General features: G+C 41.1%; 1 protein-coding gene across 1 annotated transcript in view; it reads left to right on the top strand.

The window, feature by feature from the left end:
- The first annotated feature begins 11713 nt into the window (after positions 1-11713).
- Positions 11714-25894, top strand: part of kcnb2b (potassium voltage-gated channel subfamily B member 2b) — an 83454-nt gene continuing 69273 nt past the window's right edge. Inside the window, exon 1 of the mRNA XM_078280601.1 lies at positions 11714-12407. Within this exon, the coding sequence (XP_078136727.1) occupies positions 11823-12407 (585 nt within the window). The 5' untranslated portion in view covers positions 11714-11822. The remainder of the gene's footprint in view (positions 12408-25894) is intronic.

Below are 25894 nucleotides of genomic sequence, written 5' to 3'. Positions count from 1 at the left end.
CACTGATTGTTCACCGTTACATTTTAGTTGAATTTAAGCGTCTGTCTATTGCGTTCCAAAACAGCCGTGCTGTGATTGGATTTCAGAAGGGCGAATTGTTACAATGTAATTTAAAATCTGCTTTAAAAATAAATATATATGTTTTGGAATATAATGTTCAGCTTCGGCACCTTTACCTATGTGCTAAAATATACAATGACGAAGCCTAGTGACAAGTCCATAGCAACCAGTGTTGAATTGTTATTTCCCATTGTCCTTTGCTGAATGGTCTCAATGTTTTATTGTTTTATTTCATGTGAATACTAGTTTACTAGAGGAGTCACTTAGTATTTGAAGTAATGCAGTAATGCAGGAAGTGTGCATTTAGTTTCCATGCTTATTGTGTTTCCACAACAATGTTAGTGAGTAAATCTACTGAAATGGCCACCACACCATAACAGAGGAGTGGGATGTGTAAGATGAGAATGCAGAGGTTAACTCCTGTACAACATGGCTGTAAAAATCAAATTGCATCTGTATTTATTTGCTAAATGCAAACTTGCATGCAAGGGGAGGGTCATGCCTCTTTTTCAATGAATTGTGTGTGTGTGTGTGTGTGTGTGTGTGTGTGTGTGTGTGTGCGCGCGCGTGCGCGTGTGTGTGAGAGAAACACAAGAGAACTGGCACAATAACTCTATTTCACAGAAGAAAGCAGAGGGATTCCCTGGCTATAAGTAAGTAAGGGTACAAAGTGTACAAAAACATGAAGAAGAGGAAACAGTTTTTGAATAGATAAATAAATGTCTCTTAAATGTCCATCTTGGATAACTGATGTTTTTCTTTTTAAGATGTAATTTTACTTCTCTGTCCCCAGCATGGCTGCATTAAGGTACTCGGGGGCCTTCAAACTTGAACAGCTGGGGCCCTGTGGTACCCCCCCACTTTCCATGCAATGTGTACAGTTTTTATGTATATACTGCCTGGCCCCACATTTGCTGTGGGATAATTTAATAAAAGTAAAACAAAAGTAATAAATAAAACACGTTGTTCTAGAATTATGCAACACATGAGCACAGACATTCTATAATGTCGGTCTTAAAAATAGATTTTGATTCAGACACTCTCTTCAAGATCAGGGAAAAAAACCTTGAGGCTCTGATCCTTTCAGTTGATGTGCTTTAGAGGTGCACATTCCCAAACAAATTGTCAATAAAACTGGCACAAACTAATGTAATTGACATGCAGTACGTCTTGCACTTGGTAATCCAGGCGTGGTCCGCAGTCCCAAATGTTCCATTATCCTGGTCTGGGTCAGTCACTGTGGGACACGTTCAGGGGGATCACCTACCCTAAGGACAGAAATCAAGATCAGCAGCAGTGACCTCTTTAATAGACTGGCTTAAATTAGAAGGTGCTTCCAGAGATCATGTACTGGAGTCCATCAAGAGCCTTGACATCTCCAGCAGTTAGCATTATCTTTAAAGTCCAAAATGTGTAACCTTGAAGGGCATGAGCAAGATGAAATGATATCATATCACCAGCGGACGCTGATGGTGATTGAACATATCAATTGTGTACATTGGATTGCTGCACGTCAAGTGACTTGACGAATTGGTTAAAGCAAATATCCAAGGTTAACACACACACACACACACACACACACACACACACACACACACACACACACACACACACACACACACACACACACACACACACACACACACCAGTTAGCTGAGGGGATTGGATGTCAGTGCATAGCCATCTCCTATATTTAAAAGCCCAGAAAAAGCTCACTGTTGCCCAATCTCCTCAATGTGACAGCGGACCCACGGCATCAGGTAAATAACAGCCTGAACAAGGAAGCAAGATAGGGGGGACATCACCTGCTTCTGTTTGACCTCGACACAGACAATGTATTGTATGTCGGCACATGCTAATAGTTATCCCTATTTGCAAACATTTGTCACCCATTGGTCGGTCTACAGCAGGACACAGAACACATACATCAATACATGGAACAAGCATGAGTAAAGTGAATAAAAAATAAATGCAGGTAGGAAAAACCACAATAAAAAAACTAATATTTTAATATTAGGGCCCTTTAGTCTATTAACTTGGCTCTTTGTAATTAAACTTGACCCACAATGGAAACACAAGAAATGAAATGTAGTTTTCAGCCAGCAATCATTTAACACTCCTCCAAAAGGCTACATAATTGAACTTGCAACACATTTGCAGTTAATTACGGTATTAATATAACGGGGCCATAACACCTTAGTGCAATATGTGGCTAGTATCTTGATCTAAGAACTATGACAGATTACAAACCCACCCTCTCCTCCTTGTCAAGTGATAATGTTATCTCTGGCAAGTGAGCTGAGTTCATTGGCAGCCAAAAAGCAAAAACAGCTGAAGCCGAGGTTTATGGATGGGCAGGTGTACCTCCTGCATCCATTTTCCTTGCTAAGCATGCTGTCAGGAGGGGTTTTCAAGCATGTGAACACAAAGAAAGCAGCAGGACCTGACGGTATCAGTAAGACGTGTCCTCAAACTATGTGCTGATCAACTAGCGCCAGTGTTAACAATGATTTTTAATCTGTTACTGGCTCAGTCTGTCGTACCCACATGCTCCAAGAAGTCGACTATCCAGTCCCTCCAGAAAAACGTGATTATGCGATCGCATAATTCAATGCATAATCAGCTAAAGTCCACATATTTATGCGGGGGCCGCATTTTTTCAAATACGCCGCAATTTTGCCGCATAAATTGCAGATTTCTGCGCATAATCAAGGATTTTTGCCCGCAACAATCACAAAAAAATTTCGCATTTTTCTGGAAGGACTGACTATCATTCCTGTGCCCAAGAAAACAAGACCAGCCTGCCTGAATGACTACCACCCAGTGGGACTTATCTCTGTAGTGATGAAATGCTTCGAACAACTGGGCAAGGATTACATCTGCTCCTCACTACCCAGCACAGTGGGGCAATTACAGTTTGCCTACCGTCCCAACCGATCAATGGTAGACACCAAAGCACACATCCTCCACAAGACTCTATCTCACCTGGAAAAGAAAGGAAGATATGTAAGATTGCTGTTCAATGACTACAGTTCAGCGTAACATTATAGTTTTCTCCAGGCTTGTCACAAAGCTCAAGGACCTGGGAACACCTTACTGTGCATGTGGATTCTTGACTTCCTGACAAACAGACCCCAGTTGGTGAGGATCGGCAGACAAACCTCTTCCACTTTCATCCTTAACACTGGAGCACCCCAGGGCTGTGTTTTGAGTCCTCTGCTGTACACATGACTGTGTAGCCATCATCAGGTTTGCTACGCCCCCCCTTAAAATCAACAGGTCCTCAGTGGAGAGGGTGGACAGCTTCAAGTACATCACAGAGGGTCTGACCTGCGTGCTGCATACTGACTCAGCACCGAACAGCCTGGTTTGCGGTACCCTACCCTGTCTAAAAGATACAGCAGGTGCTGCAAGAAAAAGGCTAGGAGAATCATTAAAGGGCCATTCCACCAGGGTACCAGCTTTTTCACCCTGTTGAGGTCGGGAAGAAGGTTCCGGATACTCTAGGCCAGCACTGAGAGGCTCAGGAGGAGGAGCTTCTACCCTCAGGCCACTAGGATCTGAATGAGAACACCGCACATCATACACATATATTTTTGTACTGTTTTTAATGCTTAAATTGAAAGCACTGACATATTACATTTCACTGAAATTGTAGTTTTACATGATTTAACCTGACAAATAATTTCACATGATTGATTGATTGGTTGATTGGTTGATTGATTGATTGATTGATTGATTGACATCGTGGCATAAGGCTCATCAGTGTTTTGGATTTTGGATTATCTTAATTAGGTTCATGCAGTCCAGCCAGTTTTAAAGATGAGATAACTCGTAAAAAAAAAAGAAGCCCCGAACACAGAAAGCATTACACATCAATTTAAATAGACCTCCCTCCTCTTTCTTCATTTTCATTTGTGAGACTAGGAAAGAATATACCCTATCACAATATCCCTCGCAGGAGCGGGTACATTTTGGTTTCCTGTCCAAATGATTAATCTTTCAAATTATTTCGCAGAGGGACTCATAACACCATAATACTACCTGTGAACCCAATTACACAACTGACAACAGTATCAGTGCAACTCTATGACTTATGGAAGAATAAATGAGGCAACCTTTCTGCTACATCAGCATAAGATTTACAGAAATGATCTGCATAAATTAGCGGGCCAGCGTGGAAGCTTCACTTGTAAAAGATGCAAAACAGTGAGAAATATAACAATCATGGCTTTCCCAGGTCCCATGAAATAAGAATTCACTGTTTATTTTTTCAGATATGTGTTGCAATAAAGTACAAAGTAAAAGCATTGCAAACCTATTGTCTAAAGTACTTTTAAAACTGTGGGAGGCACTTTATTTTTTGCGTCGTTGGGCAAACATTCCATAATAATCTTTCAGCAAATTGTAATTTAAATGGTCTGAGAGAAAACTAGACATCTGCACCTCATTTTGGCTCTGTATTCAGTCTACAGAAAATCTAGTCGTCATAGGAGACGTTGGCCAATTACACATTATTTCAGACAGAGAAAGCATTCCCATTGGCTATTCTGTGCATGCATTGCCCATGCGACAAAGAGGCGAGAATGACAGCTGCAAGAACAGGTCTCACTCTACTTGAAATTCTGCCGTATTTTGCATTGTACCTACTGCAGCTTTAATACCACAGGCGGGGTGTAAAAATAACACTTGGTCAGATGCGGACTATACTAAATCATCTACTACAGGCCCAGCTAATATGCCAGCTAAACCACAAGTGACTTCATTGTTATTCATACCATGGTCTTTCCTCCCTGTCTTTCATTTCAAAGTAAAACTCACAGTGATCACTGGAACACGCTAGATGTGCCACACCTGCTCTGATTACATAAATGCTTTCTCTCATAGGACGACTCTTGATAGAAGTAGCAGGTCAAATAGCCAAGCAGGGTGTTTTTTGCAGCAATTAGACCGAGCGCATTATATTCACATTATCATGCTGCCGCAAGCACTTTGGGTTAAGGTGCAGCACTGAGCATCTTGTCTTCCCTGCAAGGCAGTATCGTTCATAGTGATGAATGCTGATGAGTATGGTGCAAACTCCTTACATTTGGAGGTTACACTGAAGCTTTGCTGAAAAGGATGAGGCAGTCTGTATTTGGTAAACAATGATGCTGAGTTGTAGAGTTAGTCAAAACAGAGTAAAGCATCTCTGTGTGTTTCTTTCTGTCTGCCTGTGCTGGATAACATGACTGCCAGAGCAATTGACCAGCAGAGTTCCCAATAAAAATATAAAACCAAAACAACACCCATTCAATTAGAGATCCATGGCCCTGGATGTATTATGCAAACATAACCAGCTGGATGGAGTGGTAATCAATCATGTTTGTTTGTCCGCAGCATCACGAGACAGAACGCTAGGGCCAGAGCACATGGACTGCAAATGCACCTTTTTCTTTTTAAAGATTGTTTTAAAGGCATTGTGGCCTAGCTTTGATTGATGGCAGTCATATTACATATTCCAAATGTCCTTGGTAGGATTTGAACAAGGATTTGGTAGATGGATGGTTACATTGTACATACTTAGACCGATAAGCCCCTTGGAAACTGGCAAACTATAGTCGCATTTTGCATAGTCGCAAAGTCGCATATACCAAAGCATGTTTATTGTGTTGTGTTTATTTTAGTGCTGTCAGCATTAACGCGTTAATCACGATGCGATTAAGGGCAGAGCATAATGCTTTAATTTTTTTTAATCGTATTAATTGCATGCTGCCATTTATTAATTTATTTTCACTTCACTCGGCTTTGCGTCATGCCTAGCTGGCTACTATTTTGCCGTACTTCCTCGTAACACATCCTGCTGCTGCAGGAATAGCAACGCGGATTTTGGTGCCTCATTCTGGTGCCACTGATATGTCTGCACTTCTCTCTGATGCTCTGAAACAGACGTTACAGGCAACACAAACATTGCTGCACGTGACGCTAGTTAACACTATATTCGACAGCAGCTAACGTTAGCCTACCGCTAGCTAGTAGCTGGATTAAACACGGTTAAAATGCTGACAGCTAACGCTAAACAGTGTAAAGTGTGTCTGTATTTCACTGTAGAGGATTCAACACCGGGATGTAACAATCTGCAGCTGCCGCAGTCGGAAAAACACAGACTCAATGAAACTGGTAATTTACAGCCTCATGGTGCATTCAAAGTTGTTGTTAAATGCCCTTTTCCCATCTGGTGGTTGTTTTTGTCATTCAACAGCAATTTACTAGTGAAATAAATTATTGTTATAGTGATTACATTATTATTAAATCATTTAATTTTGATGATATGGCCTCAGCAATAAACAAGCCATTCTTTAATGTCGCCAACTGTTTAGTACCCTTCTTTTTTTTTGTACTGTTTTACAAGTATCGCTTTAGCACCGGTATCCAAACCAAACAATACCCAACCCTAATATTGACTCTAGATTCAAATGTGTGACTAGATTAAATATATAATAAACAAATACAAAATCTTAAAATCAAGTTCATAAAGTCATTTTCTTTGCATTCATTTATTCCCAATCAAGATACACTGGTAAGAATAGCTTTCCATTGTTAATATGTACTTAAAAACAGTTCTGAAATGCAAAATAATAGAATTTTAATCATGTGATAAAACATGCGATTAACTATAGAAATTCAACAATTAATCGCGATTAAGAAAATGTAATCATTTGACAGCCCTAGTTTATTTTTGACACATAAGGTGTCGTTGGCAGCATCAGAGGTGAACAGGTGTGTTTGGTGGGATGAATGACAATATAACGTAGATTAATGACTCTAGTCTGCAGCAGACCATTATATTGAAGGCCACTGCTGCCCACTGTAGGTGGGTGAGTTGTGTGGACCTTGACATGGCCAGCAGCTAAAAATAGCCAAAGAGAATAAATAGGCTGCTGCTATGGCGTGTTTCCTCCCTCTTATTGACAAAAACACACAAACACGTACAGATAAAGCCACACACACACACACACACACACACACACACACACACACACACACACACACACACACACAGAGTAGTACATACTGTACTGAACCATGGCGTACTTACAAAGTCTTCAAGCTCACAGTTGGTGGCCTCACATCAAGCCCAGTCATGGGCCTTCCCCAACTTTGAATTTGACAGAATAATACATGACACCTTTGAAAATGATGTGATGTCCAAGCCTTTAAAATACCATGCACTGGCAGCAGGCAGCAGAGGAAAAGAGTGGGAGAGAACCTTGCCCACCTATGTCTTTTTTCACTCTCTTTTTCTACAAGTATTCAAATTATTGCAGCTCCCTATTAATAGAAAGGTGTCCCACATTGATTAAATGCTTATTATTGTAATTTAAATGAATGTGACTTCTGATCCCCTCTCCTATAGAAGCTCACAGTAAATTACAGCCACATTTCTTTCGTTCTCTCTCTCTCTCTCTGTTTCTTCTGCCACACACAAACCCATTTTACATGAAAGGCAACGTGGCTTGTCAGCCTTTTTACAGAAAAACACATTTAGTACCTTTTTTAATGCAACATAGCCCCTATTACTTTAAGTACCCAATACAATTGCATATTTTCTTTATCTATAAGCGAACACACAGATCTTTCTAATGAAGGCGTTATGGACACAAATGATGGTGTGTCTCTTTTATGTGCTGACAGCGTCAGAAACAGAAGCTGTGGGGTGCAAGTGTGTCCATGGTGTTGTTTGGATGATGGAGTGGACACATTTTATGACAAATTGAAAAGGGGAAATACAGCAGGCAGTGACGGCTCTGGGATTAGGCAGCCGCTGTAGTCAGTCAACCCTTTTTTGGACTGTGATTGATGGGAACATGCTTCTAAAGAGAGGAGCTAGAGGTGACTGTTAGGTTACCTCCTCACCTTTGAATTCTTCTTTTACTACTTCTTCACATGCAGAATGTACCATATACTGTAAAACTCCTGCATAGCATTCAGCTTCCATTATCATGTCACATTATCGTTGTCATGGGTGTATAATATATTCTGATAAATACAGACAGCAAAGGTTAATTGACCAAGCAGTTGATTCAATCACTGGCAGCCACACTGGCCCGTAAATTTATCTGGCTCCATGGCCCAAAGTGTTCTCTTAGCATGATGCTACAATTTTGGTTGCTATGACAGCAACCCACACAGGCACACATGCCCATATTGTACACAGGAATTAAAAAAAAAAATTACACAACGTCATTTCTATGAACAGCCTCAAAAAATAAAACATTTTGTAGTCTTTTGTAACCTGCAGTGCATCAACACATTTCTATACAGAAAGTTAGTAATTACAGACATAAAGCTGCTTACTAGAGTTATTCCGCCCACTCGGTGGCTTCAACTCCCCAGAGAACCTGTGTACGCAGGTGGTGTTAGTATACAGTAGAGCTGGAAGCATCTATTGTACAAATTTGATATTACTCCACACAACGCATTTGCCATGGTGCACAATCCTGCTCTGCTGATTATTTTCTACCAACATCACTGCTATCTCACACATCATGACTCATAGGATGACTGACTGGCTGCCAGTTTGATTATGATCAATAACAGGGGGACACAGTCAATTGCTTTTCATCATTTCCCTGTAACCGAAGTAATTAACAACTGTATCAGCGGTTTTGTTGTCATCAAGAAAATAACGTCTGTCAATAAGGAGTTTACTGCTTCACTGCTCCTGAGCACTGTCAAATAAATGTTATCCTTGCGGGGGAAAATGGCAAACTTTATCCGGTAAACATGGTGTTGTTGGAAAAAAAACCCAAAAAAAACGTTCTTTTTTTGCTTCTTAGATGCATATTTTCACACAACTCCTAGCTTAACCCTCTTGCTCTATTCAAATGAAATGTGCATGCAGCCTATGTGTGCTGAAGTCTCCTTTCAAATAATTCATCAGGTCCATATGTGATCGCTATAAATATGGTGTGGGATTCTGCAGATCACCAATCTCATATCTGCAGATCCCCAAGTGACATCTGGACAGTGCTAAAAGCCTTTGACCTTCAAATAACAGCCCACACAGTTCAGACATGGTAGCTTATACGTGCACACAAAGGCTGCGGTTAGTTAATGTGGCGTTATTGACCTCTTGTCACTGGAAGGAAGGAACACGGCAAGGAAATCAATTACACATATGCATTGCATAATCAAATTTCTTGGAAAAATGCTTGGCTAAGGGGAAATGTTCAACTGACACATAAGCTTTATACAGGAAATGTCATTGCTATATTGAACTTGTATGAAGGGTAGAGAGAGAGGGAGGAGAGAACACTCCAGCAGGTAAGGATCTGAGGTATAATAAGGGATTCATCATTTAATATTTCTATTTATTCATTTAAAACCAGGGAGTGGGGAAATCATTATATATTGAGAGCTAATAGATAAGATGGGGTTTGGGGCAATAAGGTGCATCTGCTTAAGTTTATCGCTGGTTTACTGCCTGGTCAAGAAAAAGGGTGTTGTGGGTTCCAATAGAGCATCTGAAATAGCTGGTTAGTTGTCACCTTTGAGGTTTTAGCTGTTGTACTTTTACAGTAATGGGTGGCAACACTGCGAGTGTGTGTGAGAGTTTATGGGGTGAAGGAAGCAATTATGTGTTCTGAAGTTAAATTAAATAATATTTTCTTTCAGTCTTTAGGGACAATTCTTCGCATCGCTGCAAAGCAAAAGCCCATGCCTTATTGTGCATTTACAGTCAGAGGCCGCGTTACGTTTCATGGTCATTTCACTAAAAGTCGCCTGTGGCAAAGTGTGCATCTGCTGTAATATCATCTGCCACCAACACTTCAAAAGCAGCCTTTATGGAGATGTGATTTCTAAGATATGAGATGCAAGGTTATGGCACGTGTGTGTGGTTTTGTTTCTGTGTGTGCAAGAGCGGTTGTTTGTACTACAGCCTTATGTTATGAAATCTCATAATCAACTCTCTTTGCGTCCATATACTTCACCCTGCTCCTACAACCAGAGTTCCAAGTCACACATCTCGATTTAAAACGAGTTGGTTTCATTTAGTTGTGTAACGGAATATGATCTGCTACCCAGCTGCATTAAGGTTTTCACCATATGGCGCAGCCCGCGTGCACCCGTCTGCTCCTCCTCATGTACTGTAGTATACAGCGGGACACTCCGCAGTTCGCTTATCCCGTTCCTTCCCGTTGCCTTTTACGCGCACGACGTCTGCAGTACACAGTGATTCAGTGAGCCAGTCTCCTCTGCACTGTGTGCGCAAGCTTTTAGTTGAAGGCAGGACTCTTCCCACAGTGATGGCGAAACAGCGCTGGTTCTGTTCGGGTGATCATTTCTAGAGGAAGATAATCACGCTTTTCCCCCTCTCTTCTCGACTCATTTTAAACAAAATGTGGGACGCGCGTTCTCCGCGCGGCGTCCGCGGAGTGCTCTCTTCAGTCGTTGCCGCTTGACTAAAGGGGGATCCCGGCACCCTTTTCATCCTCTACTCCCACAAGAGGAGTTTGCATGCAAAAGGTGGTTTATCTCGGCAAGGTGAGAGAGACTATTTTTCTTTTACATTTTTCTTTATTTGGATACTTTGAAAACAGTCGAAAAAACGTTGCGAGTGCAAATTGTTTAGACTGATTTAAATAGAAGGTGTTGGATTATAAAAAACCTTACTGGACATATACGTTTTAGCGTAACAGGTATGCAATGCTTCTGAATTTATAGGACTGCAGAACAAGTCAAAACACATACATTACTAATGTGTTGCCGCTTTACATCCCTCCCTATACTCATTTTATCCAATTTTCATAGTCAAAGTGTCTGTTTTGGCCATTGTTTGGTACACATAATCAAGTGTCAAATGTCACTAAAAGCTGTTGCATTCAAGAGCGGATGCTCTTGAATGCAACAGCTTTTAGTGACATTTGACACTAGGACGATAAGCCCTGTTCCTTATTAAAATGGTAACCTGCTTTAATAAATGACTAAAGACTCTAATAGACAACTTTATATAACGTTGAGGACTTATTCAAGTGCTAAGGACATTCTAACCATTCTGTAAAAAATAAAAATGCTACACTGTGGCTCTTTTGTGATGTGCAAGGGGTCATATTTGTCACAAAATGTTATTGTTATGACCTAAAGTGGCAAGGGAAAATATATTTACAAATGAATAAATAAGACTGCAGAAATTGCTGTCACACACGCCTCCTTGATTCAAATAGTAAGAACACATACATTCATTTCAAGGTTTCTTTCTGTTAATTTGCTTCCTGACCTACCACTGAGTCTCATTTTTGACCGATGAGGCTGCATATAGAAAGTAATGCTCCAGCAGGAGTTCATTGCCTCACTACAGCCATAACAATGCTGGAGTGGAGTACAAAGCAAAGCAGCCATATAGGCCGTTAAAACAAAATCATTGATTCTGCGTAATGCCTTCTTTGAAATGTAATGAAAGGGATCAATAACCCTGTGCAGCTGTTACTATTTCTAACTGTCAATTTAAAGTAACAGGTGACTGTGTCCTACTGCTGAATAAAAAGAGCTTATCAAAGCATAATAAAAAAGATGTTACATTTTGCAAAATAACAATTTGATCAATTTGTGTCATCAGTCTTTAAGTCATCTCACAAACTGTCTCTTTTGTTTTCTCAGCCATGGAGGGACTTGCCTAAAGAGGATCCAACATAGTTCAAAATTTGTCGACCTTTTTTTTATATTTTCCTTTTTGTGTGTCATCGTAACATCTTCCCCAATAAGTCTCCTTTTCCATCACCATGGCTGAGAAGCTTGGACTAGCAGGGCTCAAGCCCACCAACATCCGAACCGCTCCCTCCCTGCCCCCCGAGCCCATCGACATCATCCGCACCAAAGCCCGCACCCGTAGAGTCCGCCTTAACGTCGGAGGTCTGAACCACGAGGTCCTGTGGCGGACCCTGGACAGGCTACCTAGGACCCGGCTCGGCAAGCTTCGAGACTACAACACCCATGAGTCCCTGATGGAAGTCTGCGACGATTACAGCCTGAACGAAAACGAATACTTCTTTGACCGGCACCCGGGGGCTTTCACCTCCATTCTGAACTTTTACCGCACAGGCAAATTACACATGATGGAGGAGATGTGTGCCCTTTCATTTGGCCAGGAGTTAGACTACTGGGGGATTGACGAGATCTACCTGGAGTCCTGCTGCCAGGCCCGTTACCACCAGAAAAAAGAGCAGATGAATGAGGAGCTGCGGCGGGAGGCAGAGACAATGAGGGATAGGGAGGGAGAGGGAGAGTTTGATAACACCTGCTGCTCAGACAAGAGGAAGAAGCTGTGGGATCTCCTGGAGAAACCCAGCTCCTCGGTGGCTGCCAAGGTAGGGAACCGAAACTGGAAGTGTGATCACACCGCCTCCATCTCACATTTCCTGAACACATTCAAAGCCGAACACTCTGCCTGGATCATAACACATTACAAGCACACTCATTAAAGCCTACTCCCACCTGTAAAAAAATAATAATCATGAGTTCATCAATTTTAATCTTAAACAGGCGTGCACTGTACTCTCATCAGGTGTTTTCTTGTGCCATCTGTCTGCTTTACATCTTCGCAAGTAGCAACAGTTGATAGGATGGATATAGAGGAAGCTGCAGTCTTTGGGTAACAATTTGTGTGGATGTAATGGAAGAACGGAAGCAGAAGAGATGAGGAGATGAATTAAGTGTGTGATGTGTAAGCAAACGTCATGGTGTGAAGTAAAATGTATAGTTCTGGCAGTGACACATTAGTAGTGGAATCACTGCATGAGCTTGACTTAGGCTCCGTTTGCTTTGACAAATTAATTGGTAGGTGCGTAAGCTTCTAGTGTTGCTTTCTTTGCAGAGATAAAGTCTGTCCGTGTAGACCAGATCTGTCAATGTCAGTCAGTGTCAGTCTGATTGGATGAGTCAGTGAAAGGACAGGATGATGTCCAAAGTTTGTCGCAGGTGTATCAGTGAATACTGTTAATTCTGAAGTCATTTACTATGTTTACTTTGAGCCAATTTACGCGGCTTGTCATCAATGCTTCTCCCTTCCCACGTACCACGTGTTTAGAAAACGGCTGCATCAGTCACGTGCAGTTTTCATTCGTACATGATAAATCTCACAGAAATCAAATGACTGTGTAGCAATAATGTCCAGGCTGATGATGACATCTCTTTCAACTCCTCATCCACCTCCCCTTCATCCCAACCCCCATTCTGACTCGGCCCTCAATTAGGTAGGTAAACCTTAATGAAATCCAATCACTGGTAATTTACCTTCACTCTCCAGTATCCTGATCTCATCATTGTGGAAGTGCAGGGCAGGGATGACTTGGTCTATTTTCCATGTCAGAGGATCATAAACACAGTGTGTGTGTGTGTGTGTGTGTGTGTGTGTGTGTGTGTGTGTGTGTGTGTGTGTGTGTGTGTGTGTGACCAAGGCAACATTAGCCCCAATGTGGCGGAAATACAGCTCCTGATGTGCTGTACGTGTGGTGGATTGTTGAGGCATTTTGGAAATACTGCTAGACTCAATTTCACCCCCTGGTGCCTTGTGCTAAATGTAGAGTGCAGTATTCCACTTTAAGAAATAACATAAATATGGCACTGAATACATAAATATTAAATCCTTAATAGGGCTGCTATACATGTTTTCGCTTCCTTTCTGTATTATTCCAGCATAGCTTTGCTTGTTTACCCTGAATCATATAGTGATTTGTGATTGACAAGGAATCCTGCCTCAGCTTAATAATTGTATTCAGCCTTCAGCTGTACTGTATATCACAAGAATCAATTATAAGGAGGCTGCCGATATCTAAGGCAAACTCATTTGATAGCAGTGGGGTAATTTGATACGCTGTGTGATATTTAAAGTGATTTACCTCCTCAATACAATCTCCCATTATCCAGACACATCTCAGTATTGCTGACCTGTTCACTATCGTGTGGGGGAAGCCTCTGAAACCTTAAAGGGAAATCCCACCTTAATTCAAATTGACATTCCGCTGAGTGCCCTACGAGGAGAACTTGAACGTTACTCTAATGGCTTAGCCTTGCGATCGCACGAAGGTTATCTACAGCTGAAAGAACATTTAGTAATAGACTGCCGGGGCCGCTCGACTCATCAGATGGCAGCTCCCCGAGGTCAGGGAAGCCTTTTATGGGGCACACACCATGCAGTGAGAACCCTTGAAAGCCCTTGACCAAGGAAGTACCATTACTAGGCTGGTACACAGCTGTGTGCTTTTATACAAAGCAACCTGAGCCTTTGTCAAATGCATTCACAGAGTCTTCTGGCGTACACATATTCTCTCTCCCTCTCTTTTTCTCTCACTCCATTTCTCCTACACTGCCTTAATCAGATATTAGAGCACATTGTGCTGCTCTATAGCACCTATGGCCCTCTCTGCCCTTAAATAAAGGTTAAGCATGAGAGGACTGACCTTTTCAGCATGGTCAATCAAGTAAGGATTACATTCATCAGCAATAACAGCAGTGCACACTTTGGGAGTATGGGCAGGTCCTCCCAGAATGGAAAAGATTAAAGATAAGTGGACGATGCACCAAGAAAAACTGGTTGAAGAGAAGGGAGCAGAGAGGTGAGAGTTGAGAGAGAAAGCCACAAGTGAAGAAAGAGAGGTGGTGGCAGAAAGGATTGTGGTAGAGGAAAGCCCTGAGAGAGAGAGAGAGAGAGAGAGAGAGAGAGAGAGAGAGAGAGAGAGATAGAGAGAGCGAGCGAGAGAGAGAGAGAGAGAGATGCAGTCATTTACCGATACGCCTCAGGATGCTGAGCTGGATCTTTGCAAACCTTTCCCAATGAATAATGAATGCAATGGTCAAAACAAAAAGGACACTGGCTGATGCAGTTGCTTCTCTGTGTAACTGCGTGACTTTTGGTTGAGTGCCCCCGCTGTGTAAGGAGGAGGAGGGGGGAATTAGTTTGTGTCCGATTCTAGTAACTAGTGCTTGGCCATGGCTTGGTCACAGATGAGCATCCAGACTCCTGTATGTGTACTCCTGCAGGAGCTTTTACCCTTATTAAAAAAAAACTAATAAACAAAACAGTCTTTCTTAAGTGCTACATCTCTGTTCTGTTATGTATCTCCACAGCTTATAGCCATTGGTAAAATACTGCCATGTGCTATTAAATTATATAGGAATAGAGTGGCACTCTCAACATTAAATGGATGTTGCCATTGTTTCCTTACTGTGGGCTATAATTTCTATTAATCCAGTAGAACGTGTCATCCTTGATATTGAGCCAGAAGGATTTGTGCTGCCCTGACCCTCTTTTGTTTACAGTGAGTCACGGGTGTAGTTGTACAGCACTACACTTAGCACAAGCTCATAAAAGGAAGCCATATCTAAATTGCTGGACTGCTTTCTTTTTTCTATTTCCCTGCATAAATGTATTACCATCATTCCTGGAGAGACAGATCTCAGTGCATATAACTTGTATGTAAAGTTAGTTTGTAACCTATACACTGGAAGTGTCTTTTGTCAGTGTGAACTGTAATAAGATGCATTTATTTCTGTCTTCAGATAAACACAATATGAAGAAAGCATGTAATTTATATCAGGACCTCACCGACCGTTTACCACACAATAAGTGATTTAGCGGGAGCTTCAACATTAACATATGAGTCAGGCTGTGTTCCTGGCATTATAAATGAATGCTATTAGATGCTACATTGATGCCTACAGTGCTCAGTTGTAATAGCATAATTTGCAAGAGAAGCATGTTTTTATTTTGATTTGTGTTCATGCAAAGCTTCTAGATAATAAATGATCCCCCGTTTAGGTTTTCTTCACTTAAGAGTCCATCCAGTCTGGGCAGTGTGAGAAAATAATGGCCGAGGATTCAGAGCATTTTAAAGAGATCAATGTTTCTACTTGTCAGACATTTCAAGTTGGGTTTTCTATCTCCCCCTTCCTCCCTACACCAGCCATGTTCAGCCTTCCGCTTGCTCTTAATGTGGATGTGTACCATTACTCTCCCCTTTATCTAATAATCTAGTCTAGCTAGTGGGAATGCTGAGCAATGGGCCTGCATGCTGTTTGGTCCTCCCACGCTTGAAAACAGCCAAAGTCAGTCCACCGCAGACACTATTGATGATGATGATGATCACACAATGTGAGGGAGCTGTAGCATAATACTGTAACCGCCACCTCAAATGGCAATCCTTGTCAATTTTGTCACATTCATCTCTGTAAATGCAGTGCAGCCACAAAATGCACAATGTTGTTTTGTTGATTAATTTATAGAATCAGCACAAGTGAAAATATTAATGCATATAGTTTTAAGTGTGACAGGAGCAAATTCAATGAGCCCACTGTAACTTAGCTCACTGCAGACAGCCTCTAACTCTCCATCCTCCCAGGCTTTTATAGCACTGATGTAGTTCCTGCTAATGGGAGAGTCAAAGGAAAGGGAGGCAGGGATATGAAAAGTAAAGAAGAGGCCTGCAGTCAGCATTAAGTCACATGTTCTGTACAGTATGTGCCCCCAATTCAAATTCAAGCAGCATGTCCTCTACCTTGCGTTTCATTATCATCCTTTCATCTCTGCATGGATTGTGGTCAGTCTTCAGAAGGGTAAATCAATAGGGATTGGCATTTTATGGAAGAAATGCTCTCAGCTTGTTTTTGCTTATTTTGTAAAAAGCCTGCCCACTGGATGCTGACATTGACTGTTGAAATCAGATTTTGGTGTTTGTGGGTCATAAGCCTGTCTCAATGTTTTTAAGTCAAGTTGATGGCTCTATGCAAGAGGCAGAGCAGCTGATAATAACTCTAACCTGAAGCAGTTATTATTAAACTTCTGAATCTTATTTGGCCCTTAGCAAGTTATCAGGATGCATTGCAGGAGATGAGTTTGTCATTTATAGAGTACACCTTCTTCCCTCCTGCAGCCTCCTAGTTACATAAGCCTTCCACCGGGCTTCTAATCAGTACAGCCTAGCATTTAGGCACCAGCACCTAAATCCTCTTTACCCTGCAATCATAATCAGATAAGAGAGGACCTCCTAGATTATAGGTGGCATCAGTTCTTATAGTCCCTGCATGGGCAGAGACAGCAGCATTTATCATCTGGATGTCACTTTAACCCAGTCCTGTTCACCGCTGTCTTTCTTTTCTCTCTAGACGTCACCTGCCACATTAGGATTATCTTAAATTAAAATCAGTTCTGTACTGGTTCATATAAGAAATGGTTATTTATACAATATTGGGGTTGAAAGTATAGTGAAAGCCTTTTAAATGCACTCTGGTGTCAGTTTCATACCTTGTATACTCAAGCTGTTTCATTTGTTTAAAGCATTTCTAAGCGATCCTTCTGTTGTTTTCGTGAAAAGGGGCTGATTTGTTGTATACACAGTGAATACTCACTAGTTTGTTTGGCTAATTACTCACTCTAAACATGAATTTCCTCATATGGACAACAAACTGTGCAAGTGCTGTAAGCAGTGCAAAGAGCACTTTCCACTCTCCGCAGCTTAGTCAGTACTGTTTGAATTCATAGTTATGTTACTAAGCAGCAAATGTACTACTATATACCATCTATACTTTCATAACAATAGTGTTGTGTAGCGTTTACCGGGTTTGTGTTATCTGTTGACTGTGATGTACTCAAATCACTTTAAAATCTATGGAATGATGTCTTGTAGCTCAGTTTTACACTCGTGCTGCGGGTGCATTTGATTTCTGATAGCGTTGATAGACCACTGTATGTATAAAAATAAAAAATGTTTGTGGCAAAAAATACACAAGGGAACATTACATTTAATAAATTTTGAATTTGAAATGGTCTGAAAAAGCTTGTGTCATATTATGGTTTTACATAGGTTTCCCAAGGTTATGATTAAATGAAGAGGAGGTTAGGACACTGCAGCCATTTATTGATCTAACTAAAGCATTGTATCTGTGACTTTCACCTGCAGGGTTCAAAGGGAAAATGTGAAGTGAGGCAAAGGAAGTTGTTGAAGACGAACCAGATAAAGCTATTGATACTGCTGCTGACCCTTAAAATTGATCTGTTAAAACCATGCTGTTGTACATTTTTAATAATTCCACAAATGCTTATTGATTAATGTGTTCAGTACACATCCATTCTCTCTTTTTGCTTTGCTTTGCAAAAATAACCAGCGGCTGCTTTCTTCCATTTTCATGATTACCAGTGGGAACTTGCATGAAGTGGAATTACAGTCTGGATGCAGGTAGCGGCAATGGTGTCCCAACAGAGCCTGTCTTAAGGCCTATTGCACTTGACCATGCATGTATGATTCATGAATGAAGACATCATTAAGTGAAACCCATGAGCCATGACTAATAAACACTACCCTTTCAGGAACAGAGAAGGGAGAGAACAACAGGCAACACTGGATTCAGTTTAATTTACAAACTCACTATAGCCCAAGTCTAGAATAAACAACATGGCCAATACAAGCCAAGGATAATGAGTGGCCAGATGGTGTGAGAAGCCTAAACGCTGAAACCTCATGAGTAATTCTACTAGTCATCCTCAGAATACACCCTCACATTTCCTAAGATTCTTAAGAAATCTGTGATGATTATGGCTGCAACTAACGATTATCAGTTAATCTGTCAATTGTTTTTCAAGTGATCATTTAGTGTATAACATGTTCATTTCCCAGTGCCCAAGGTGAGATCTTGAAATTGGAGTTGTGTTTGTGTCTACCTGATGAATGTCAAATATTATACTAATAATATAATATACTCTCTTTTCAGCTCTGTTTTGGTCTCCACCAACTCCCAAATGGAAATATCTGGCTCTTTAGCTACTAAATGCTCCACTATGTTAACCAGCTAGTCGCTAACTTTAGCTGTCTGCTGTTTGGTGCTGAGCAGGTAGTCTACAATAAAAAACAATTTTAATTGAAAACAACTCTATATGAGCTGTAAGAGAGAACCAAAACTGTAAAGTTGCAGGCTGGAACACAAAAAGCAATGATTAAAAATACACTTAAAGCTCAATAGAGCTAACGGGAATTGCAGAGTCGGGAGTTTATTCTCTGTGGGTTCATTATTACATTACATCACTAAAAGAAAAATATTGATTATGGCCTCTTTAAGTAAGCATTAATCATGTTCCTACCATTTCTTGTTACACACTTTTCTATGAGCACACATCAAGCCTGCAAAATGTCCAGGAGATGTAAATTGGCGAAAAGCCCCAGGCTTGAGCACAGTCAAAGCGAGACATAAATCCCACTGAAGGCTGGGAGTGGCGGTGGACCAGCAGCGAGCAGCACTGGCTGGCACTGCCAGCTTTAGTGACACTCTGGGTAAGAGGCTAATGTGTTCCTTCCTCCTCCTGCCGTCCTCATCTCCTCCCTACCCTCGTGCTCATTACCTCAAACGCTGCCTCGTGAGGTTAGCTCACCATGTCTTTTGCTCTTTTCCTTGTCCCAGAAGGCATTGGAAATCGGAAGAGATGGAGAGAGGACAGGTTTCTATTTGTGCTTCAGTGAACCCCCTTTGCACTCTTAAACACACACTATGTAGCCTACTCACAATCAGTCTTCCACACCTCTGCACATACATACAATAGTAGACACATTGTGCCCTCCTAATAGCACACAAACGGGCATGCCCTTATGCGCGCATACACACACACACACGCACACACACTCACTCTCTCTCACACACACACACACACACACACACACACACACACACACACACACACACACACACACACACACCTCTTTATTGGAAAGCCTTTGAATACTGCTGAGCCAGCTTTCTGTGGTGGGTGCCACAACATAGTGAGTGCCACACTGATGTCTGCCTCACTCTCCCCATGCCATCTCTCTTTCAATATCCTTCACTTCCTCTCCTCTCCCTGTGTACTACCCCAGCTGCTTTCATAGCCTCTCTTTACATTTGCTTTTTTACTGTATATCGCCCCACAATCCTCTATTTCCTCCTATAACTCCGACCTCCTACGCCCTTTCAGCTCTCTGCTCTGTTTTCCTGGCCCCTCCACATTTCTGTCTTTATTTACTCGCATGGGGAAAGCTGAGTTGTGATCCAGCCCGCCATTCCATCATGGAAGCGGTGATATGAGACTGCATTGGTATTCATTGTGCTGTTTTTACATTTGGCTCTTTATCAATCATGTTTATGATTCAGTGCCACTGGTCAGAAGAGTGCTTCCTCGGGGGTCTCCACTTCCTGCAGCACAGAGGTCTCATCTGCTTCTTGATATAAAATCTGAGTGGCTTTAAATGCAATAAATATACAAACAATACAGACACCTTGAAAACTGATTGGTGGAGAATCAAAAACCAAGTGATACATATTGATTGTCCTCGCTAATAAAAGGGATATCCTATAGAGTCCTGGCAGTCTCCACTGACCAAGAAAACCCCTCAGAGGAGCTCTGGAAAGGAAAAAAAGCAATGTGTAATCAACTTCATTTTACTTGTTTCCTCGGAAATGCTGTGTTTGCGTAGTTCCCATGGTGACCGTGGTGTGCCATGGTGACTTATCAACACCCATGGAGCAATTCATCTCTATACAGGCTGTGTGAGAGGCAGAGCAGCTGGTACCTCAGCCCCCACAACCAACAACTAATGCAAATGTAAGGGATGCTGTACAGTGTCAGCACAGTTCAGGTCTCACTGACTTAAACTTGCCCTCATGCTTTGCTTTGGCACTGGGATGATTTTCTCTGGGATGAAGTGTCTTTGGTAATTTTCTGTTTGTGACATTTCTACCAAATGCTTTAATAGCTCTCACTGACTCTGAAATGACCTGCTATTGTGTGGCGGAGATGAGTTCACACACTCACATTTACAGCAGTAGCTGCTGTGGTATGATGAGTGTAAAATACCTTTCATTCATTCAATTACGCCAAGACGGAAGAGTCTGTCCTCCAAGTTCAAGTTGGGTTAGTGTTTTTATGTGAAAGAAAGAAGAAGCCTTCTTGCGGCCAGGCTCTCCAGGGTGATCACAGGGTCTCCAGAGCTTCAGCAGCAGAACAGGGACTTGATTTAGTAGGATATGAGAAGTTAATTTAAAACCTCTGCTATACGAAGGAGACTCTCAGGAAGTGTAAGAGAAAAGAGACAGATAACGCAGATTAGTGGGAGGTTGAGAAGGGTTAAAGCCGCTGGATACTGGGTGACGAAGCAGAAGCTATTGTCATTGGGCAACGAATTTACTCACATTTCCCTCTCACCACCTCCTCCTCCTCCCTAGTCTTTAGCTTTTCCTATCTTTTCTTATTATAGCTCCTCTGTTGGACCGACACCATTCTCACACACTGTCTTCCCCTCTTTCTCGCTTCGCTTTTCTCATGTCATTGTGCTGTTGGCGTCACTGTGGGCTATGTTGCCAGCTGTTTGCTGTCTCCCGGCACCCCTGGAAGTGACAGAAGAAATTATTATATTTCTCCTGCTCTGTTGTGCGTGTGTGGGCCTCCTGTGTCTCTTGCTGAGCCACAGGAGTTCCTCAGTACCACCACAGTAACTGCCTCGCTTCAAATACTTTAATTCACCTTACATTTCAGTCCTCCTATATCTGACATTCATTATACAAAAGGTTCATCTTAAATACCGTATTCTCATATTCAGTCATAAAAGTTTAAGCACAACTTCTGCCTGTGGCAGGAGATATTTCTGCTTATTTCAAGAGTTTCTTTACTTGAATTTTCTTGAGATATGTGCCAATGTCTGTTAGTCCGTCCACCTCTTTGGTTCAGATGGAAAAACTTCAACAGAGCAGATATCCAAGTTGTAAGTTGTCCAAATGCATTTCAAAGGGATAGGCATTCCCATTAGCCCCAGCTGTACTTTTACCGCAAATTAGCAAAAAAATACTAAAGTAACATGATGAACATGTTAAACGTTATACCTGCTTAACATCATCATATTTGCATTTTCATGTAAATTTAATTGTTCATTGTGACGTTAACATTTAGCTGTTCCAAAGTACACACACATTTTCTTTCACTAACTTCACTAGTATTAAAAATGTATTTTTTTTTTATTAAAAACAAATCATATGGGATCACACCAAATTGTTTTTACATGTTTTTATTTTGAGAAAATAACCAAAGGTTTAATTAAATAATTAAATGTAGTGCATGTCCTCTAAGCAGCAGCGTCCTTACCAGTTAATGAAATCTTTCTGTAACCCACAGGTCAAAGCTTTAATCCCCCTAACAGCTAGGGGATGATATTTTTTAATTAATAACTTTATATGTTCTATTCATCCCATTTTCCTGTGCCTTTCAGTTTTCATCCAAGCCATTCATGAAATCAGTAAATCAGTCAAACGCATCACTAAATGTGCCCTCCATTGGAGCTGTCCGTCTGTTCGTCTAATGAGCCGAGGTGAAAAAAGGCATTGATACAGTCTTTTAGCTCCCTAGTGTGATTGTAATCAGCTTATTGCCATTGAAAAGATCTAGCTGGCTCGAGGGCACACAGGGACAAAGACACACACTAAAAACATGTGACTGGTGTCAATGTCAGGAAGCCGAGGAGTGGGCCAAAGGATCAGTGTCTGACACACCTGAAAGGTCACTTTGCCTTCTGCTTTTCTCTGGTGTACAGAATGTGCAGATGTGGGACTGGTCCACTGTGTGTGTGTGTGTGTGTGTGTGTGTGTGTGTGTGTGTGTGTGTGTGTGTGTGTGTGTGTGTGTGTGTGTGTGTGTGTGTGTGTGTCTCTTCAAATTAAAAAGAAAAAGTAACTCTGGACCTTTTTTGTGTTGTCAGGCATAGCACAACACATTTTCTTTGTGGTTTTCTGGTACTGCCAGCTAAAGAAAGATCTGTCCTCCATTTCTGCAGGATCAGGGAAGATTTTGGTCTGTTGGGTGTTGACATTTGGTTGAAGCCTTGCCAATCGATAGGATGACTCTCAGATATTGACCGCAGTGTTGGAAGGCCCGACGGTCTTGTTGTATTTTAGAGTACAAGGCTGTGTAGTATGTACAGTGCAAGTGTCAACCATATAACATCATGGACCAAGCACACTGTGGTGATGATTTTTAAACACTTGCGTGTATCTAATATTTGCTGTTTCCCCCTATACTCTAGCAGATATTGTGTATTTATGTCAGGATTCTTATATTTATTTTTCTGAACTTGGTGCTACTTTTACAGCTCTTTTCTTTATGTGATTCACCTTTGATTCTCTTTATGGCCTTCTTTGATTGTCCACATCTCTGGTGTGCTTGTTTACCTCTTCATTATTGCCCTTCATGTTACCTTAGTTTCCTCCAACCATTCACCCTTGCTCCCAAATCACCCGTTTCCTCTTCAGTCTTCTCTCTTTCATCTTTCCAGACACTCTTTCGAGCTAAACTAACATTTTACACACCTACAGTTTATGTATTTAATTTCCAATGTATGCTGGAATATAAATCAGCCAAACTCACCAGATGTCCGTTCTGCCTTGCACCCGCACATACCAGTGCTGACCGCTGCTTCTGGCACTGACCTAACTAAAGATTTTTAAAGTATACTTGTTTTACAATAAATCCCCCTTAAGTAGCATGACAGTATCTAAAGGCCACCTAGCATTCTTAAGCATCCCTCGTTTTCACCTCCTGTTCCAAGGTATTGAATAAGGTGCCTGAAAGTGAATAACAATACTAATGTTGATGGATGACTGTTGATACAAAGCAAAGTAGCACCGGCTGTTGTCACGTTTCCAGTGTTGCTATTTTCGCCTTTTTGAGTGGTTGCTTTCACCCACTGTACAGTAAGTAGTCTCGCTCTATTTGGATCACACTAATACCGCTTTAAAACTGCATTAATGTTGCCATAAAAGTCATCTTACGCCACAGATAAAGCTTAGCATTAAAAATGCTTAACACTTTAACGCTCAGATGCCTAAGGTCATTTTTACAGTTCATTGTCCGTCTGGTTTTATTTTCTAAAAAAGCTTGTAAAACATCAACCCTGTTGTCTACAGTTAATTTATGAACATCATTTTTTTCAGGAAAAACTTTAACTTTAAAAAATTTGAATATTTGTGCTGCAGTGATGTCACTTGAATGTAAAAAAAGGTTTTATGACCTTAAAGACAAATAAATAAATAAAACGGAACATGAATCTCACAGATATGTATTGATATCACACACATATCAATAAAATCTCCTGTCTAAATCAGATCCCATATGTATTAGGAGTCACACTGTGAAGAAATAAACATTATAACTTATACAGTTGACAAAATATATACATTTAAAAAAAAAAAGTCCAGACGCTTTTGCCCTCATGACATTCACTTATGCCAATAATCAAATAATAATGTCAAATTTATTGAAATCACACACAGCAATGTTCTAAAACAGTTCTCCTATATATTTGGAGTCATGCAGTGCAAAAATAAACATAATTAACATTATAACTCATGTAAAAGGACAAACTATTTACATTTCTTCAAAAACGGCCCAAATGTGTGCCACATCTCAAAACATTCTTCTCTGTAGAACGGTAATAGACTGGAGTGATCTATCTTTCCACTCCATAAACTCTTTGTATGACGGACCTGCCTTCCCATTGGTTGAAAGACGTCAACACAATCTCGCAAAGCATCATGGGATATTCAAAATGGCAGCTAGCATCGAGCTAGCGGCAAAAATGACGGAAAATTGATAAATTATGGACACATCAACATCAAGTGGATAAATCTTGGATATGAGCGTTTGGATTTATTGCTGAACAACTCCGAAAAGAGGCACAACTTCCAGGCTGGATAGAAAACCTTCTGTAAAGGCTACAAAGACACCAAAGACACCCCCGTGTTGGCTAACTCCTTAGCTTTTAGCAGGAAAAATCGGTAAGTGGCTAAATTAAACCGTTATCAAATTATCTAAATATTAATCAGAGGTGCCGTTTCGTACGTACCGTATCGTGGACGATCCCTTAGGGCTCTTAGGGTCAGATGTAAAGAATAGCTCACTTCTAAAAATACAAACAAAGCAGCCGGTGCCACCACATTACACATTTAGTGAGAGTAAACAGCAGTGTGCAATCACGCAGAAAATAAAACCTGAAAAATCTAGATTTTCACTGTTTATAACCAGTGAAGATAGATTTATCTGGAAATACAGGGAGAGATTAGGAGTTCCCATTTAAACATAGGGCTGCATTGTGAATGGGTAAAGGCTAATGCGGATTATATTGTGAAGCATTAAATCGGGTAAGGCAGTGAATCAGCCAGCCTTAGATGCATGATTCATCTCCTCTGTTATTACCTCAATATGTATTTATTCCCTTTCTTCACATGTCACAGCTCACAAAACCCTGGTCTTTAATTTTAGGTTAAATGTGGAATTTTATAAAGTGACGCACTACCAGGGTGAACTTTTGGCGGTGTGTGCCTGTGTATGTATGGGTATGTGTGTCTCAGAAGGCATATTGAATTTTAAAGTAGTCTCGAGCACACAAGAGTACATACACAGATCCATGTATATTATGCACAGACTGAGGAATATTCAAACCAGACAGATGAAAGACCAAAAAAGAAAACGATGGTTCCATTCCTTAGGCAGCAACTGCGTACACTTGAAAGATCACTTTCTCCCTCAGGCAGATGAATAAGTACAGGGATGTATTCATCAAAAGATTAATATTTATCTGTATTTTCGTTTGACATGTCAATTTAGTTAACTTTTATTTATTTTTTATTTTGTGTCTCGTTCCTCCACTTGAGATTCACTTTGCTCCTATATGTGTGAGTTTACCACCAGATTTACAGGTTTATCCAGCTGATGAATCCCGTCAGAGTTGGAGGAATGTGCCTGGAGAAACAGCACACACTTTGGCAGCGGAAAGTTGTGACAGAGGAATGCTGTT

This window comes from Sander vitreus, chromosome 22 (genome assembly GCF_031162955.1).
Source record: "Sander vitreus isolate 19-12246 chromosome 22, sanVit1, whole genome shotgun sequence".
Classification (NCBI taxonomy): Eukaryota; Metazoa; Chordata; class Actinopteri; order Perciformes; family Percidae; genus Sander; species Sander vitreus.
This window is presented reverse-complemented; position numbering and strand designations above follow the sequence as displayed.